This window comes from Mangifera indica, chromosome 7, assembly GCF_011075055.1.
Source record: "Mangifera indica cultivar Alphonso chromosome 7, CATAS_Mindica_2.1, whole genome shotgun sequence".
NCBI lineage: Eukaryota > Viridiplantae > Streptophyta > Magnoliopsida > Sapindales > Anacardiaceae > Mangifera > Mangifera indica.
The window spans coordinates 18753000-18773903 of NC_058143.1; the positions used below are offsets into that span (position 1 = coordinate 18753000).

General features: G+C 31.4%; 2 protein-coding genes across 3 annotated transcripts; one reads left to right on the forward strand and one right to left on the reverse strand.

The window, feature by feature from the left end:
* The first annotated feature begins 1383 nt into the window (after positions 1–1383).
* Positions 1384–5435, forward strand: LOC123220977 (ethylene receptor 2-like). 2 transcript variants are annotated; one of them, XM_044643628.1, is made up of 3 exons: positions 1384–1817; positions 2272–4162; positions 4754–5435. In XM_044643628.1, the coding sequence occupies exons 2-3, from the start codon at positions 2411–2413 to the stop codon at positions 5285–5287; spliced, it is 2286 nt and encodes a 761-aa protein (XP_044499563.1). In that variant the 5' UTR covers positions 1384–1817; positions 2272–2410; the 3' UTR covers positions 5288–5435. The 2 variants fall into 2 exon arrangements, with proteins under 2 accessions (XP_044499563.1, XP_044499564.1); XM_044643629.1 differs by having other exon boundaries at positions 1384–1764.
* A 13683-nt stretch (positions 5436–19118) lies between these two features.
* LOC123221763 (AT-hook motif nuclear-localized protein 20-like) lies at positions 19119–20904 on the reverse strand. The gene is made up of 2 exons (XM_044644670.1): positions 20725–20904; positions 19119–20199 (listed from the first exon to the last, which is right to left on the reverse strand). The coding sequence occupies exon 2, from the start codon at positions 20155–20157 to the stop codon at positions 19345–19347; it is 813 nt and encodes a 270-aa protein (XP_044500605.1). The 5' UTR covers positions 20158–20199; positions 20725–20904; the 3' UTR covers positions 19119–19344.

The following is a 20904-nucleotide window of genomic DNA, read 5'->3' on the forward strand; positions in this document are numbered from 1 at the left end:
CAGTATGAGACTCCAATCAAAGTGATAAGTATAGCATCAGGAAATGAATTGCAAATTCCAGACTTTTAAATAGTCCATCAATCATGTTTAAAATGTTGAAGTTAGATTTATAAAATAAATATTCTTTTTTTATTTTTTTAAATTTCTAACAGTGAAATTACTAATCTTTGGGTAATATGAGACTTGGCAAATTGGCGAGCCAAGCTGGGTGGAGGCAAAGTCGATACGGGTGTGGATAAAATAGGTATAAATCAAAAAACATATTGTGTTATATAGATAATAATTTTTAAATTCGTACTTCAACTTAATAGGTACAGGTCGACCCATGGGTACTCGTTAATATTAATTTCTCATTATTTCTTTTTTATTTATATTATTTTAATGTATTCCTTTCTCAATTTTTAATATTTTTCTCTTCAAATACATAGGTATTTTGTGGAGGAAAGAAAATTTACCTCAAATTATAAAAATGTTTGTTTATAAATTTGAAGAATTTTAATATTAAACATGTAATAAAATTTATTTTCAATATAATAAATTTTTTAATTTTATAATACATTTGAGTTCATTTCATATAAAAAAAGGGGAAAATATATAAAATGTGTATTAGGTATATTGTAAGTTTGATATTAAAATAGAAAAAAATGAATTGAAAAAAAAAAGGGTGACCTACGGGTACTCACAAGTATACCCAACCTGTCAACAAAAATGTTTTACTTGTGGATATGAATCCACAAATCTAAAACTTATTTTCATATTTAAACAGGTTACCCATGGGTGATTTACCCATTTTACGGGTCCTAAGTTTTTTAAATAAAATTAAATTTTGTATGAAAAGGTATGATTTATACATGGTTAAAAAGTAACCACACATAAAGGTTGGTTACTCTTGATTCACCTACCTATATTGAGACTTTGGAAGAATGCATTTGAAAATCTATCAAATTCATGTTAAAAAGAAGAAAATTATGAATGAGAATTCTATCTACATTAAAATATAAAATATATTATTAGTGTTGAAATTCGGGTGCTTCATTTTTCTAAATTAGAATGTTTAATTAATAAATAAACAAAAATTGAGAAAAAGCCGGCATATGAACACAAGAAATGCCACGTGGGATGTGAGTTAAGGGAGGAAAAGGAAGAGCAGGTGGACGTAATTGGAAATTGGGGGCAGAAGAAATGAATAGAACCAATAAAACAAGAAAAATTAAAGAAAGAAACGTTTTTTAGAAAAAGAAAATAAAACAAATCTTTTTGGGTCTGACGAGGACGTTTTGGTTCAAAAGGCCGTCTAAGTTCTCTTCATGTATGAATCTGGGTCCCACTCTCCACCCTTCCTTTTCAATTCTCTCTTCTTACAAAATCAACTATAACAACGGCGCTTCCGTCCTCCGAAAGATCAACATTAACATTTTCATTTCCTCTTCTTTATGTCAACAGTTTTTCTGATAAAAAGAGGAAATAACTACTTGGGATCAAACGGGTGTTATTATGTTTTGGTGGGTGTTTCTTTTTCTTCACCGCCCGCCTGTAGTTTTGCCTCCCTGGTTTAAGCGGAACGGGTTGGCCGGGTTTTATTCGGTGGTTTTGTTTGCCTTTGATATTTGCCATTAAACGGCTGCTGAACTTGGGCCGTACTTGTCTTGTGTGCAAGTTACAATGGCTTTAAGTGATCAACTTTATTGTGAAATATGAAGATGCGTTTTGAATTATTTCAATACGTCTCTGCATGTCATGTCGAAGAAAACATAAGATCTGAAGGTGCGTTTGATTTGAAATCTGGATATTTGACCACTATGGTGTAAATTTTTCAGGTATGTTTAAATATTTTTACTTGCATTTTTTGTTTTGTTCGAGTGAAATGCTGGCTTGGTTTGCTGTGTTGTTTTTTGTTTCTTTGTTTCTCTAACAAAAGCGAAAGCTTTTTCATTTTCCTTTCAATTTTTAGGCGGGATCTTCGGCGTGCCTCTATTTGCTTTTTTTTTTTTTTTGGATTTTTATGGGTTAGAAAAAATGTCCTGTTCTTCATTACTGTGCTATTCGGAAATATATGATAAAGGTATAAAATTTAAAATTAGATTTAGATAGGAAAAGTGAATTGAAGTAGAACTGTAGAGGTAATTTATTAGTTTTTGAGTGGTGGTTGTGTTAGATCTTAATTTAATGCTAATTAATTATTTGAAAACCTTAATGGGGTTGTGAAAGATTGAAGATATAGTGTTGAAAATGGACTGTAGAGGTAATTTTTTGCTTTTGCGTTCAATGCAGGAAATGAGAATTGAAGATTGGGCTGCTAACCAAGTTTTAGTTGAAGATAGCTTTGTTTGTTGTTTTAAGAGGTTGTGAAAGATTGAAGATATAGTGTTGAAAATGGACTGAAGAAGCTGGCAGTCTGGTTTTGAATGCAATGTTAAAGGCATTAGCTACTGGGCTGTTGATTTTTTCACTCCTTGTATCAGTATCCGTGGCCGACAACGGCTTCCCAAGATGTAATTGTGATGACGAAGGAAGTTTATGGAGCATTGAAAGCATCCTTGAGTGCCAAAAAGTGAGTGATTTCTTGATTGCTGTTGCCTATTTTTCAATCCCGATTGAGCTGCTTTACTTTGTTAGCTGTTCAAATATACCGTTCAAATGGGTCCTCTTCCAGTTCATTGCCTTCATTGTTCTATGTGGAATGACTCATCTGCTCAATGGCTGGACCTATGGACCTCACCCGTTTCAGTTAATGTTGGCCCTCACTGTGTTCAAGATCCTCACTGCCTTGGTCTCATGTGCCACAGCTATAACTCTCATTACTCTTATTCCACTGCTTCTCAAAGTGAAAGTAAGAGAATTCATGTTGAAGAAAAAGGCTTGGGATCTCGGCCGAGAAGTTGGGATTATTATGAAACAGAAAGAGACTGGATTGCATGTTCGTATGCTCACACAAGAGATTCGCAAATCTCTTGATAGGCATATGATCCTGGACACAACTTTAGTGGAGTTATCCAATACTCTGGGTCTGCAGAATTGTGCAGTATGGATGCCTAATGAGATTAAAACAGAGATGAATTTGACCCATGAGTTGAAATGTAGGAACTACTCGGATTTATGTAATTGTTCTATACCAATTACTGATCCAGATGTTGCGAGGATTAAGGGTAGTGATGAGGTGAATATTCTTGAACCCAGCTCAGCACTTGCCACAGCAAGTAGTGTAGAATCTGGTGAGCCAGGTCCCGTAGCTGCAATTAGAATGCCAATGCTTCGGGTTTCAAATTTTAAAGGGGGAACTCCAGAGCTAGTCCAAGCATGTTATGCAATATTGGTTTTGGTTCTTCCAAGTAGTCAACCCAGAATTTGGACCAATCAAGAATTAGAGATAGTTAAGGTGGTCGCAGATCAAGTGGCTGTAGCACTCTCTCATGCTGCAGTACTTGAAGAGTCCCAGCTCATGAGGGAGCAATTGGAGGAGCAAAATCGAGCTTTACAACAAGCACAAAAAGATGCTATGATGGCAAGCCTGGCTAGAAATTCATTTCAGAAGGTAATGAATGATGGGATGAAGAGGCCAATGCATTCAATTCTAGGCTTGCTTTCGATTATGCAGGATGGAGATATGAATAATGACCAAAAGATGATTGTCAATACAATGATGAAGACCAGCAATGTCCTTTCGACTTTGATAAATGATGTGATGGACATTTCAACAAAGGATAGTGGAAGGTTTCCATTTGACATTAAATCCTTCAGCTTGCATACCATGATAAAAGAAGTGGCTTGCCTTGCCAGGTGCTTGTGTATTTATAGGGGCTTTGGGTTTTCAATTGAGGTTGAGAGGTCCTTACCTGATAATGTTATGGGTGACGAAAGGAGAGTTTTTCAGGTGATTTTGCATATGGTTGGGAACCTATTGAATGGCAACAATAGAGGAGGGTCTGTAATGCTTCGAGTTATCTCAGAGAGTGGGAGTCAGGAGAGGAATGATCAAAGATGGGCAACCTGGAGGCAAACCTCAGCTGATGGGGATGTATATATCAGATTTGAAATCGAGATGCACAATGCTGGTTCTCAAACAGAGTGCTCTACCTCAGTGGGACAGTTTGGTGGTAGAAAAAGTGCCAGTGAAGGAATTGAGGACCGCTTGAGCTTCAGCATTTGCAAAAAGTTAGTTCAGGTGAGAATGTTCATTACGATGTTTGTCTTATCATTTATGTGGTTTGGGCAATAGGTTGTAAGATATCCCTTGTGAAATATGTGAAGTGATAACTAGGTAACTTAGAAGCTAAATTGAACTTGAATCATTTAACAACGGTAGTTTATAACTTTTGTTATTTGCTGGTAATTGGTCCTTTTTATTTCGAAAAACCACAATAAACCTCTATCTATAATAATGGGGATAAAACCGTTCATGTTGGTGAATCTTTCAATTTATATAAGTGGTCCCATAGTCTTGTTTTCTAGGATTCTATTACTGATAAATATATCATATATTTTATTGTTGATTTGCTGTCATTGAGTATATGCTTTGACAAACTTAGCTTTTCTTATTTATTTATGAATAAAGCTACCCCACATTATATATACATATATATATGGTTGAATTGTGAAGTCCAGCTAAAATATTTTAAAACAATTATGTTTCCCTCTTACTGTGGATTCCTAAGTGTTAACGGGTCAATGTTTTATGTGGGATATAGTGAAAACCATTATGCTCTTTCATGATTTGAACAGTTAATAATTATTTTGTTTCCTTATTTTTCGGCAGTTTATGCAAGGGAACATCTGGGCTGTCCCAGATTCTCATGGTTTTACACAAAGCATGGGGCTTGTTCTTCGGTTTCAACTACAATCTTCCATTGTTATTGCAATGGATGGTGAATCTTCAGAGCTCTCACAATCCAATTCGCTTTTAAGAGGCTTGCAGGTTTTATTAGTAGATGGTGATGATGTGAATAGAGTTGTGACCCGGAAGCTGCTTGAGAAGTTAGGTTGCAATGTATCTGCTATTTCATCTGGGTTTGAATGCCTCAGTGCCATCAGCCCAGCAACATCTTCATTCCAAATTGTCATTTTGGATCTTCAGATGCCTGAGTTGGATGGGTTTGAAGTTGCAGTGAGAATTCGGAAATTCCGGAGTCGTAGTTGGCCATTGATTGTGGCCATGACAACAAGTACTGACGATAATGTGTGGGACAGATGCATGCAGGTTGGCATGAATGGTGTCATTCGAAAACCAGTTCTACTGCAAGGAATCGCCAACGAGCTTCGAAGAGCCCTGCTGCATGCAAACAAACTGTAAATTACCGAATATTCAGGTGATGAATCTCAATGAAATAATCCGACAACACCATTTTGTCTCCCAATTATCCCCCACCAAGTTCCTAGCATAGAAATGTTACATATATTCACAATCAAATGGTATACAAGTTAGCACCTTTTCTCTTTAATGTGATTGAACATTTTTTTAATTTTCCCAACATATGCATAGTTTAGATGAAAGCATATAAAATACATCATCCTGAAAACAAGGCAACATTGTGGAAACCATGAAAGGTTGATTGCAAGTTTTTTATACAAACACCAGATCTCTTAGGATTGTAGAGAAAGGTCAAACATATATATATATATATATATTGGATGTATATAGTTTTGAGCATCAAATTGGATGTTTAGATTATGTGTTATTGTATAATTTGGTGATTATGAATTAAGAACAAAATAACATTTAATTATATAATGATAGATCATAAATATTCAATCGGATCTTCAAAACCGGGTATGCATTGCTCATGGAAGACAGTATGCCAATCCAAATGAGGTTGGTCGATGAAGGGAAGAATTCATGCAGGAGTGACAGCATTACGTACCACCACAAATTTGTTTTGGTTTATGAGAGAGACATGGCACGTGGAGTTGGACCCAGACTAGACCCATGTCAACCCCAGCCCCAACCCCACCACCTAAATCGGTTTCAATATGAATTTCGATTATTTATTGTTAATTTTTATATTTTAATGAGAGGACTTGACGTTAGATCCTTTTGGAATATTGACCCAACCACTACGCAAATTCCTGTGATTTGCCATGTATCGCTTTTTGCCAATCAGTTCATAGAGAAATTTCTTGGAAAGTGGAGGTGTTAGTGGTGGCTGCTTCATTATGAATATCATGTTTAGGTGTAACGATGGTTGGTTAAGGTTTTTGTCAACATTATTATTATTCATTTTACTTGATTGACAATTTCCATCAGGTCCCTCGCACCTTCTGTTGAACAAGTTTGATCTGTCAAGTAATTCAAATTAGGGCAAATGATGATTATTTCTCACCCGAATTTCGATGAAACTATATTTTCCATTAAAGGGGTAAGAATGCTCATCTCTCTTTTTCTTCTTTCTTTCTTTCTTCTTGTTTGTTTTGGTTTTCTAATTCAGAACAAACAAATATCACATAATATATTAGAAGAAGATGTGGAGAAAGATTTTGTGCAACTGAAGAAGAGCGCCACAACGAATTCAGCTGTGTCAACTTGTTGGATAAGGAAGGCAACAACAGAGTGAAAGAAGTTGCAGTGACTGATAGCAATTAGTATTTTTACTAATATGCTTTTTTGTTGGTTTTGTTAGGGCTGACTTCGTTTGTTAGGAAGTTAGCTTCAAATGATAGGGATTCAACACAATTAAGGTTTTCAAAATTTAAGAAATGAATTGGAGGTGTTAAAGATTTGTTAGAAGTACTATGAAACGTATGCGGTTTCAGATTGAGGTCAATGACAAAAAAGATTGGAAGTGAGATTGAAGGCTGAGAAATGAAGCTAGTAAAAATATTAAGAATGAAAGTATAATTTTTAAGGCATGAGTTAAAAGAATCTAGAGGAGAAGAACTCAGGGTTGGAGAGGACATTAAGTGAACAAAAAGTTACTTATTAGTTATCGAAAGAGAAGTTTAATCGGTTTATTAAAAGGACTGAAAAGAGATATTTTGAATTTAGTGAAAATATTATTTAACAGTGTTGTTATAAGAAAAATAACAATATAATTAACTCAGATGATATGATAACATAAAAGAAGAAAGACTAAAGAAAGAATTAAGAAGAAATAAAATATAATTTTTTGATCTAATCTTATTATATAATAATTTTTTCAATATATATTATGTGAAAAAAATATATTTTTAAATTTAAATAAAAAAATTTATTATTTTAACAATATTTAAATGAAAAATAATCATTTCGTCTTTAAACTGCCAGTAATCATTCTGAATAGACATCATATGAAGGGTCCCAACCCAACAAAACCAAATATAAGTGCAAACAAGCTCTCATGCTATCAAAATCTGGTATTCCCATGAGACACCACAATTTTAGAAGATGGATCCGATTCTATTATTTTATTACACTTGAGATCTAAACCCCCTAAATGCTGAAAAAAAAAAAAGAAAAGTTGGCTACAGAATGAGGGGTGTGTCTTATGAAGAGGAAGGAGACAAAAATTGATGCTTGAAATAGAAAATAAAAGCAAGATTTTAGGATCCATAAGTTAGTCAAAGCATAAATCATTAGGAATCAATATAATTTATTTACCACAACTTGGAGTACGGTTTGTTCTAGTATTTGTGCTAGGGGCTCTGCATCCAAAACAATTATTAATTTATGGCCAAATCACTATATCCCACCCAAAGTTTGCCTAATTGACTAATTTTTATTTCTAAATTTAAAAAGTTAAGTTTTCATCCATCATCCAATATTTTACTAGTGAATCTTATTGGTTTTTTCAGATTTTATTTTGCACTTTTATTGAAATTAAAAAATTATAACAAATATATATTACTAATTTAGAAATTTATTACTTAGACTTAAAAAAAAAAAAACTATAACTAATTTTAAATAATTATGTTTTTTTATATATATATAACTGCCATTTTTTAAGTTATTGAAGGGTATATTGAAATTTAATTAACAGTCTTAATAGTTTTAAAAACTACATTTCATTTCCTAATCTTTTATAAAGGGAGAAAAGAAAAAAAAAAGAGAAATTAGAAAGAGCAAGAAAAAGATGAGAAAATAGAAAGAATAAGAGAAAGAAGAGAAAATTTATGTTAAATGACTTTCTTATTTTTTTTATTTAATTAAATCCATTAATAAAAGTAGATAATGGGTTAAAATCTAGTCTTTTAAAATTTAAAGGATGAGAATGTTAGTTTAGCAAATATCGGATGAAAAATTGGATTGCATGAAGATATGAGCTTCCATTGCAATGACATGCCCACTTGGATTTTCTTCTATAAATTAATTGGAAGATGAAGTGTTGTTTGTCAAAGGGCTCTGCATACAAGAAACTATAAATAATTATAATACTTAAAAAAAAAAAAGCCTTGGAATTTACAGATTAAAAATAGTAAAGGGGCTGCCGTGGGGCTCTTAAACTTGATTAACAAGTATCATTAAAATAAGTGGAGGTTGCTTGATTCGGTAATTTGGATTTTGCTGTCTTGTGCGTTGGATTAATAACCCACTTTTAATTATATAATTAGTAAAATAATTAGGTCGTCCATAGTGTTTGGTTACAGGGTTAGCTATAAATGTCATTGGAATAAAAGACAATCATTTTCATGCTCAGCTGTGATAATCCATATAAAACAACGCAATTAATTGATAATTTAATTTCCAAACACCAAGTTGCAGTCCAATAATTATATTAATAGGTTTCGAGGCACAAGTGGGATTTGTCAAATTAATAACGTAATTATTACAATTTGATAATATATAATATATATTTTAAAATACAATAAAAAATATATTAATTAATATAATATAATAAATATATGATATGATATGATATATATTATAATATGATAGATATTATTGATACGATTTGATACACTTTAAAAAAAATGATGTATATGAAAAAAAAAATATGATTGTATATGAAAAATTTTGAAATTGTATAGATGTTTATGATATTTTTAAAAGTGATGACATATTAATTATAATTTTATTTTTTAAAAGGTTTATCATACAATATAATATAAAAAATTAAGTTTTTGATATACGATACGATATACGATTTGACTACCAGACTAATAACAATTAAATTAATATACTAGATTTAGAAAGCATAAATCTTCAATTACCCATTCTAGATTAAGCTAAACATCATAGTTATTAATATCGTATGATATGCAATACATATTATACGATATGATACAGATAAAAAATAATACATATTTTAGGATGTATCGAAATTTAATATGATACAATAGTCTTATCGTACGATATGATACATATTAGTAAAATTAATGATACAAAATGATACATTTTTTTAACTAAATTGGGCATGTAATTAAGGGTGAATACAAACCGAGCCAATCTCGAACACCCATTGGTTCGAGTTTAACTTAAATATAACATGATTCAATTTGATTCAATTCAAATCAATGGTTCAAATTCATGGGTCAATTCAATTCAAATTTATAATTCAAATCGATGGTTTAAATTATGGTTTAAGTTATGACTCATTGATAAAACGATATTATTTTATCTAAATAATAAGTAAAACCACTTATTCGAACCAAACTTGAGTCCAATTGAATCAAATACCTCCTAACTTGAATTTGGCGTAATTTCAAAAACAAACAAAATCTTCTAATTAGAATTTAACTAGAACTCAAATTATAAATTTGAGTCAAATCGAGATCATTTCCAAAACTAAGTAGAGTTAATTTGGAGGTAGCTCAAAATGGGGTTACCCAATCGAATCTATTTTCTTTTATCAATTAAAAATGATTTTTTTTATTTTAATTGAATGTTTAATATATAACTACCTACCTTAATGTATTTTTTTTATTACATTACTTATTTTGTATAATGAAGTTTAATTATAATTCTTCATCTATATTATTTATTAATTAAATTAGTAACAATTTGATAATATAATTTTAGTCATTTATTTTATTTTAAAAACATTGGTGATATTAAATTAAGAATTGAAAGTGGAAAATAAAATGAAAAATATAACAAAAAAAACTTTAATTTAATTTTTAAAATTTTTTATTATTTTATTTTAAAAAATGTATTATTTAATATAATATATAATATGAAAAATTAAGGTTTTAATACACTATTTAATTCCCATGCTGAATATGGATGGAAACTCATTTATCCATGTCATGTCCCTCAGCCCAGCCCATGCTTATTTGTAAATCTATTCCAAATTTTGTTTTTGGATCACCCCAAATAATGGATGGATTTGATTATAACCGAATCAATCCTATGGCGGGTTTAAACTCATATTGAATTTATAATATTTAGTTTGAGTTTGTTTAAATTGATATATAATATCGTAAAAGGGTTGGTGCTAAGGGTAAATAGTATTATCACATCAATAACAATATTATCAAATAGACAAATATATTGATCTTTAGTATAATTATTAAGTCAAAACTCTAATTCAGTATTGTTTCATTTGAGTTGAGTTGAGTTGTAGAATATTATAATTGAATTAACTTGGATTAAATCCACCGTTACATGAAACTTTTTAACTTCTTTTCATTTAAATATAGGTAGAATAAACCGAATCAATTTGAAACTTAACTCAACTCAACCCTTACTCTTGAAGGATCTATGGAAAATTTTTTCTGCTACTCCAAGGTGAAAATATCAACGGTTTAACTTCTTTTGTCAAAATCAAGGTGTGATATGTTTTAATTTTTATAAAATAAATTCTTTTTATTTTTCTTAAATTGATTTTAATAGCACCCTTAATCAAACAAAGCAAAGGCCTCCCTAGAATCCTTCTAAAACCATGAGATGAATTGAAAGCAAGGATAAGTTTAAAGTAAAAAGTTTTCATAGTATACGTAAAAATAAATTATACAAATTTATTTATGTAATTTGAGAAAGTAATATCTAATTGAGTAATTTTAAAATATAAATAATAATTATATTACTCAATTATAAACTATTGTCTCAATTTATATAATTTATTTGTAAATATAGTTTTTATTCAAAAATAAAATGTTTTTTTTAATAATTACAAATTAAAAATATATTATTGGGCTTGAATAGCACCAGTCATAATGCCCACTTTGCTTCGGACTCGACTCTGGTTAATTGTACTTAAAGATGTTGGCCTTATACTTTCTTACCTTGAAGTTTGGGCCGATGTAGCAGGCCTCGATCATAGGAGTTGAAAATTGAAAGCTTAGACCAAACTTCCTATGAGAATGTAATTTTATTTATTATTATTATAAAATCGTATATATAAATAATTAAATATTATTTTAATTTTAATTTTAAATTATTTAATTATACGATGATATTTTATTGTTTTTATAAAATGTTATACATATAATATTATTCTATATATAAATAATAAGTATAATTTTATACATAAATATAATATATCATTATATAATTGAATATTGTTTAATCTCTAATTTAAAATCACTTAATTATATGATATTATATTATTATTTATATATAAAATTATATTCATTGATTATGCATATAATTTTATTATTATTTATTTCATTTTAAAATTGCCTCTATTCAATGTTTAAGTCATCACTTGATAAACCGTCTTTGACAAATTAATCTATGAAAATAATAAATTCCGATATTAGTCAATTCCAATATCCCTCGTTCATTTTATCATAAATCTAAATATAGGAAATAAAGAGTGATAAACGAAGGAGATAATAGTAATTAAGTTGACATTGTATGATTAATGAACTAATGAAGCATCAAATCACAATAACTAAAGATTCATATATCTTAGATTGATCTAAGATTTGGGTTCATTTGAGGTAACAATAGTATTCGTTTGAGTTAAAAATTAAGTTAGTTTTTCATAAAACGAGTTTAATTTAAGTTAATTCAAATATTTAAGTTTGAATCGACTTAAATTAAATTCAAAATTAAATTATTTTAAAACTATATTCAAGTCTTAATTTATTGATTTTAAATTAACTTTTTTAAATTTAAATTTATTTTAAATTGAATCTTATTTAAACTCGTTTCATATATAAACTAACCTTACCGAAGTTTGTGGTGAGGATTAGGCATAATTTTATTATTATTTTCAAGAAGGAAAGCTTGATGGATAATTATTCAATGTATTAATGGCCGCATTTATGGCAAGCTTTGAAAATGGTAACGAAATGTTAATACAAGATCTTTCTCTAGCATAAGGAGATCAGAACGGGGAATCCACATCTAAATCAAACTGTAGAAATTTCTCCTCATAGAGCAGCCAAAAATGACAATTTGTCTCAATAAATCCATAAATTATTGCATTATGTTTACTAATAAAGTCTCCAAAAAACGTGTTAGTTGTTAAATGTTAGTTATCGAAATTAAGCATGAAGATTAGCTATAATCAATACGTAGGTTCACATTAATTAATTATAATATATTGGGGAGCACCCACTTGCTTTAAGACGAATTCAAAGTGATTTGTTGTATGGATTTAACAGAAAGTATTATATTATACATATGAAGGTATTGTCATGTTGAAATTGAAGTGAGAAAAATGTGAGTTTAGCTTTTTTTTTTTTAATGGTAAAATGTAAACATCAGATTGGAAAATATGCATGGATGGATCATTCAAGGATACATGTGGTCTTAATCAGTCAGCTTCATTTTTGTGGCTAGGGTAATCTCCGGGAGGCTTTCCATAAAACAAATGATTGGACTATTATAACTTAATCACATTCATAATTTTATGTCAGAAACTAAATTTTTTCTTTACTTATTGTAATTACAAGCATATGAATTTACAGTTTTGTTTGAATCTATTTGTATAATTTTAGTTAAGAAATATGGATGATTCTGTAAAATCATCACTCAATGGTCTTGGTTTTACAGCTAACTTGCTAGAATCTTTTAGTTTTACTGCTAATCTGATGGAACATGGGAGAAAAACCCGCAGGTATGTGGAAACTCAGAGCTCATTTTTTCCCCCGGCAATGCCCTGCAATGATTTTCGGTTACCATTGTGAAGATGTTTCTTAGGTATGATTAGACTTCAGATTTCAATATAAAGAGTAAACAAAGACGTAATTGGGAAGATTTATGCAAACTTTAATGATCAACAGAATTTTTTTTTCAAAGATGTGCCTTTCAATCGCATACGAGAGTTTACCATTTGATTTTCGCGATGAGGACTAAAAGTGAACTAGGACTAGACCTGGCCACGGGCCGGTTTGGCCCATGAACCAGACCGAAACCAGCACGGATAAAACCGGAACCGGATTGAACCGGAATCGAAACCGGATTTTGATTGTTCGATTCCGGTTTATATAATTTTAAACTGTAAAATTGTCTGTTCACATCCGGTTTATAAACCGACGGTTTACATCTTCTAAACCGGTAATTTTATTTTATTTTTTGAATTTTTTTTATTTTTTTAAATTTTAACAAAAAGGAACCGTTGGTTCCCTGTAAATATGCAGGGACCCGGTCCCTTGCATATTTCAAGTCCCTGCATATTTCAAAATCTTTTGCAAGGGAGCTCCCCTGCATATTTTCTAAATTTCGTTTCACCCCCCCTTTTTAAAATTCTTTTTTTAAAATTTTTCCTATATATATGCATTCAATCTCTCAACTCTCCCACACTAAATCCTTCAAACTCTCTCATTTACTCTCATTCTCATCCTTTCAATTCTTAATACTCTCTCAATCTTTCAATCAAATTATCTCAAATTTAATTAAATTCTTTTTTTATTTTTTATTAATTTCAATTTCAATTTTTATTATACAATTCATAATTAATTATAGAATTTATTCTTATAATTAATTTTATTTATTATCTTTCATAATTAATTATATAATTTATTTATTATATAAAAGTGGATAGTTCAAGAGCCGAATTACGCCAACAAGATATAAAAGTGGACTTCAATGAAGAATCGTTTGATTTAACTATGGATAGTTCGATGACTAGAAATAATAGTCAAGATAGCAGAGGTGAATGATAAGGTAAGAAGGTACTGTCGGCTATTGGATATGCAAAGGTAAGAGAACTACGAAGGTTTTGATTTTTCTAAACCCCAAGAAGATACGTAGGAAGCTTAATTGAAAAATTAAGTCCAAACATTTCTTTTAATTTTCAATTATTATAATTAATAATTTAAAAATTAAATCAAGATCATGTATTAGAATTGACGGTTTAACGTCGGTTTTGAACCGGGGTCATGAATTGGAACCGTCGGTTCGAACTGGTTAAAAACTGTCTTATTACGGTTTCGGTTCAGGGTCCTTATTTTTTCGAACCGTGAACCGACGGTTTTGAACGGAAACTTCCGGTCATGAACCATGGCCAGGACTAACTAGAACTATATGTATTATAAATTATATTTATATTCATTAGGTAAATTCCATTGGTTAGTTTGTATATAATGTATCAATGATTACTTCTAAATATCCAAGATTAAACATCAACCATTTATTAAGCCAATACATTAAAGTCAAAAAAAAAAAAAATCACATAAATTTAAATATATAAACCCTAAACCTTAATTGAATTATAACAATTTTTTATTTTTTGCCAACTTAATTCATTTGTTACTCTTCATCCCCGTCTATTACCCTTTGTATCAAAAATGTAAGATCTCATACTAACATATTCTCTTATGGATTTATATTCATCTACTATAAAATAAGATGAACAAGGTTATACGATATTGTCTATATGTTTATTGTCGAAAATTTTAATTATGCTTAAATCCTTCTCGTACATTTAAAAAATGATAAAGGTCTTGTCAAAAGGTTGGGGTGAAGACATTTTTTGTATTTAATTGAAATGATTTTTAAAATTACTTTTTTTTATTCTAATTTATTTTATCATTTAAAATTATCAAAAGAATTCGTGCTCAACGGTTTCACGACTAGAAGCTTTTACTTTTACTATTACTTTTACTTTTACTGGTAATTCGACGAAACGTGAAGAAAATCTGAGAGCCCTCGCACTTGACGGGAGGGAGAAAAAACCAGTGGATTCGTGTGGACGCAGAGCTCATAAATCCACCATGTGGTATGCTTAGACTGGAAAAAGTTTTCCTTTTTCACCTTATTTTTCATTAATTGATTGGTTTCAGCTCAGACATGACAGTCGTGATGGACGGTGGACCTTACTACTGTGATTAATTTATTTACTCGTCATTCATAATTCTTCAACGCTCCAATCAAGTCCCTTATATTATTTGTTAATTATAGCCGTTAATAACATAAGGGGCCCGACTAATTTGTTTTTATCTTATGAATTATGTAATTATATTTCAAAGTTTCGTATTTTTTTACAACAAAAGTTTCAAGACTTGCTGAGATTGAGGATGGAAATTGACAATTATCAATAAGTTAGAAATCTTTCTTAGTTACTCCATGTAACTTGTTGAAAATATGAAGCATATAGTTTTGTGATTATATATATATGTCTAATTCAAACTCAATTCTTTTAATGGAGGTGAGATTGATTAACCAACACATGAAAGAAAAAGAACATGTTCGCTGAATGTTGTTGAGGTTTTGACCCTACCAAAGCTGCTATAGCATGGGTAGCAATCAAACTTTGTTCAATCATATTGCTGATGAAAATGAATTAGTTTCAATACAATAAATGGAGATCCAAGCAGAAATATCCTTCTCCGTTTCTTTCAAGCCAGTAGTTTCAGATGCCGATGTTTAACTAGATTGGTTTAGTTTCTTCTGTTTACCAAGCATAAATTGTGACCTTTCTCTTCTTTACCATCCGTAAATGTTCATCCACCAAAAAGGAATCAGATGAAGTAATGACAGTCCCCATTTTACTATTTTTTTGACGTATAATTCCTGTTTTATAGTTTATCAGTTTTGACTTGTAATAGATTAATTCAAACTTGTTTATCATTAGCCGAGGTTGAAATATTGGTAAGGCATGGAATATTTGCAAAAAACGATTCGAATATGTCTTAGCTTTAATCTCAACTTAACTTTCTAAAGTTGTAATTAGGGAATAAACCCTAGAAACAAAAATCATCTTAAACAATTCGAAATAAACGAGTTGTTGTAGAATAATCAATTTCCTAAGTTAACTTGTTGGCGCTCTTGTTCATGGAAGAAAGCAAGAAATCAGGAGTTGTAAATGAATTAGTTGGCTTCTCAATCTCAGGGAAGTGGACAATAAGATTAATATTGATTGGTTTAAATCAGAAGATTAGGTTAAACTGTGCTTTAATATGGATCGTAGAAGATGTAAAGATGACGTGTTCTCCACAACAATTGGCTCTGGATTTAATTTCAGCATCAACATGGACTTAAAAGAAAAGCTAACATATTCTTAAACTTCTCTTCTCTTGGATGATGTTTGCAGAAACCCCACCATTAAGCTTAATTAAATATTAATTAGTGGAGTTAATGGGTGGTCTACATTTCATTAATGTAGAGACTAAGTGGATTCCCTTTCTAATTATTGTAGCCAAAGTGGGCTCTCACAGTCTCGAAGGAAAGCTTCAAGTGGGTAGGGCAGCAACACTTGGAATGGCAATTTTGGCAAAAGGGAGAATACATATTTGTTTTTATTCTTTTTTAGGAGTAATATTTTAATGAGAGAGAGAGAGAGAGAGTAATTATTGAACAAATGGGTCCATTTTTTATGTGCCTTTAGCGTTGGAATGCTGTGTCCAAGTTGTCAATAATATTGTGTTAAGATTTATTAAGCTTGACACGTGAATTCATGTGAAGCGGGTCCTCCTTGTTGCCTAGCTTTACCTTTGGATCCTTCAACTAAAGTTTCATTAAAATATAATTAAACACATTTTACTAAAGTAATTTGACCTTAGTCGGAATATTACAATGTAATTTAGTGAAACTTTAACTGGAGCAACCAATTGAATTGAAAGGCTGATAAGTTTTATGTGAAGTTCTGTTGAACTCATAAATTTACTGACAATTCTTCTGTAAGTTTAGTTCTGAAAACCACAAGCAAATTCATTTCCAGCGATGTAGTTTTAATATTTCTCCAACATCCAATCTGAAAACAGCCCAAATTCATTTAAAAAAAAAAAAATTCTTGCAGAATCATTCCATATCAATGTCCTATTGTTAGCTGCACATATATCATTTTGGTAGCTTTTAAACTACCAGAAAAAGAATTAGAAGACCACAAGATATAAGAATTCAATTAATTGCATATTGATTAAGTGTTTCCTTTTTTATCAGACATAACTTGATTATTGTTTTTATTTTTTTGGGTAAATAAAAATATATTAGCACAAAGTAACAATAAGCCAAACTAGGGCTCGAAAAACAAACTGAACTCACCTATCCCCAAGGAGAAGACAACAAAGAAAAGCCTAAAATTGAACTAAGCTTGTATCACAAACACACAAACTAGAAATCGTCAGCTTCTTTTTAAGACCTATCAGAGTTTCTATAATAATAAAATTCAAGAGGGACAGGAGAGCAACATTAATATAACAAAGTATCTACAATGGTGCAAGTCTTTCAAAAAGAAAACAAAATAGCAAAGAAATTGTGTCTTATGATTAGTATTCAATATTCAGATTTTACTTGTCCCCTTTATTGTTTATGCTTGTTTTAATGATATAAAATGAAACATATATTTTGATTTCTTTTCTATATTGATCATACATACATATTTATTATATGTCTAGTTCAATAACATTCATAATTCTAGGATTTAGAAGGTATCATTTCTACTGAATTAACTGTTAAATATATTCACAGACTTATTTGAAAATGCAGAGTTCTTCACTTAGGGTTTATTGTATTAGTGACAAAAAATGATATGTGGGATGGGAACTTCAAGAATCTTAGCTCTTGATGATGACAATTTCCCCTTTTTGTTAGGGCATACTTTTAAATTTTAAATGCTAGGTTAATCCACTACTTAATCGGTAATCAATATTAAAAGAAGAAAACTATTAAACTTGAGCAAGAGTCTCCTAGTTTTGTCACCTAATTAAGTCTCACCTTCTTTCAAAAGCTATTTTGAACGATTATGGACAGAGAATCCCCCATTCTGTCAACAGATTAATTTGTCCTCCAAAAAACTAGCTTGCATCCAAGAAAACTATTATTTATACAGATTATATAGTAGGAGCGCTAGATTTTCTGCAATTGAACTTATAATTGATCATCAAGGAGCCAGAGAGGAGCCATGGCTTGACCAAACATGTGGGGGCTATTAAATGCCCTAGCTCGGAGATACATTGTATGCGCCACCTGCAAGGAAACTGATAATAAAGAAAACATCTTTTGCAGTCTATTATCTTTTATTTGAGTCATATATGGCTTTACACATACGAGTTAATATCATTTCTTTGCCTAGTTTTGGTGTGTAAAATATAATATAAATCTTGCTAGATCCATTAGCTAGAATGAAATGATGCAAACGAATATTTTATAATATGTTTGTCACAGAAAGCATTTGATATATCTTGAGACATAATAAACAAAGAGATTGCTGCTTTATTATATGTAAGAGTAAATTAGTTTTACTTATCCTTCAAAGAAGAATAAAAAATAAATCCCCCCAGTTAACCAACAATTCTATAATATATGCACTACAATTCCAAGACAAAGCTGATTTGATCTTCCCTCAGAGTCAACACAAAGAAGTTGGACAAATAATTAGATTCATATATGATTACTGCCCATATTTATCTTCTGACAGTTTACTGATCTTTTGAATGACCTTACTTTTTATGCAAGTATATATGAAATTTTTAGTCACTTTACCAATCCTATTCCACATATAAAAATCTAAAACTATTTGTAAAAGTACGTCCTAGAATCACATTCCTGAAACTTAAAACTACAGTCCTTATTTCTTCTTCTGAGTAAAGTGAGAAAAGCAACTTATGACAGATATGAAAACTGTTGATCGGCAAAACCCATCAGCTTCTTATATGATGAATGCCCAATCCTATCCACACACATAATTTTTAGTATTCCTCAAGTGTAATCTAGCTATTATATCATATTAAATCATAATCCAATTAGCAATATTTATATAGAAAACTATAGTCTATATAAATAGTAAAATTCAAACCCGAAAACAAAAAAATATTGCGAAAGAAAAAATCTAGATCATGATCACCAACAATTTATAATTGTATCGGTGACTAGAAAACAATTGAATAATAAGAAGATAACATTTTTATTAGAAACAGAAAGGAAGTGAAACAAAGAACAAGTAAATTAATGTACAATGAAAACCATGGTTCCTCTTCTTCTCAATCCTTCTTTCTATCTTCTTTCAAGAGCCTATCTTTATGTAACACAAAAAAAGACCTTAAGATAAGAATAACATACTTACAGCCTTCCTACCTTCAAATTATAAATGGAAATTGTAGTTCTATCTAGAAAGGCGGGCGCATGTGAGTCCAACTATAAGCCTCGTGTAGCTGACTGCCGTTTGGGAGTAGATTTGGAGGCAGATTGTAAACAGGCATTTGTGAAGGATCAGGAAGAGCAGTGTGAGTGTTTTGGCCACTGATCCCAATTTGCGGCGGCGAATTATCGGCAGTCCCTTGGATCTGTCCTTGACCAGCAGTCTCTTCGTCATCTTCTAGAGGCAATCTTTCATATGTAGCATTTGCAAACGTGGCTGCAATGACCATAACAGGGCCAGCTGCCACCAGTTGCCCCACCACAGTCCCTCCCACCACGTGGCCCTGTCCTCCAGCTAAGTACACGGTTAGCCCAGTTGAGCCTGGAGGAGCTGGTCCGGGCAAAAACGCTCCGGTCAACGATAGAATTTCAAACCTACCAGGCAGTGCCATCACAGCACCGGGTGCTGCTGGTTGCCTCAGTGTCACGTTGGCCACCGAACCACTGCCACTAAGGACGCAGACGCCACGCTGTCGCCTTCTTGCAAATTGGGCTACACTTTCTGCCACATCAGCACCTCCAGCCACCTCCATGACATGACTACGGAGAGAATTAGGGCTGTCTCTGGTTATGAAAATTGGTGGTTTGGGTTTGTTTTTTGATCCAGGAGGTCGACCTCTGGGTCTTCGGGTGTCAATTTCAATTGCTCCCTCTCTGGGTTCGTCGCCAGTATCTCTGTCTTCATCTTCATTGCTTCTATTATTGCTGGTTTCATTTACTGAGATTTCAAGGTCGCGTTTGTGTAGAACCAGTGAATCGGCTGCTGGGTCGATGCCCGGCATGGCCACTTGATTTGTCCACCAAGGGTTAGCCAGTTTTGCAATCTGTGGTAAAAGAACAAACAAGTGAAGATGATAGATCAAAGAATTAAATAACCTTTAAGGGTTCCGTGTTTGTTTGTATTTTGAGTTCTTTACAAATTGAGGGTTTGAGACCAGAAAGTCAAACTTGAGCTTAACAAGAAAAAGCAGATTAGGTTTGCAAACTATGGATTGTTTCTTTATGCTACTGTGTGCTCAACCTTCCACAGATTTAATAAGATAGAAGGTAGAAGCTAGGTAGAGATAAAGAGATGAAGAAAGAGGCAGTAAGAAGAGAGAATTAGATGCAATTGGTAACCGAATCGAGTAAAGGAGAGAAGAAAAGAAAGGAAGTCTTTAATTTACAAGATGAAGAAGAATCTAAAAGATCAATGACCCAGAAGTGATCTCAATGAAGAGAACAAATCAAGAACAGATGCAAAACCCTCGATAGAATCAATTAAGAGATAGCACCTACACTTTGAAACAGGTAGAGAATAAACAAATGCAGTAAAAGAGAGAAATTTTACAGTATTTAAAACAACATACTCAAAACACAACAATCACTGAGATGCTTTACTTAGTTTTCTCCGTTCTTTCTTTCAAAGCTGTTGTTCTTTTGTGTTGTGATTCGGGGAGTAAGTAGTTCCTTTGATATATGGGTAGTATATTTGTAAGAATTCAAACATAAAAACAAATTTAAGCTCTTCTTTTGGAGGTCTTTGAAAT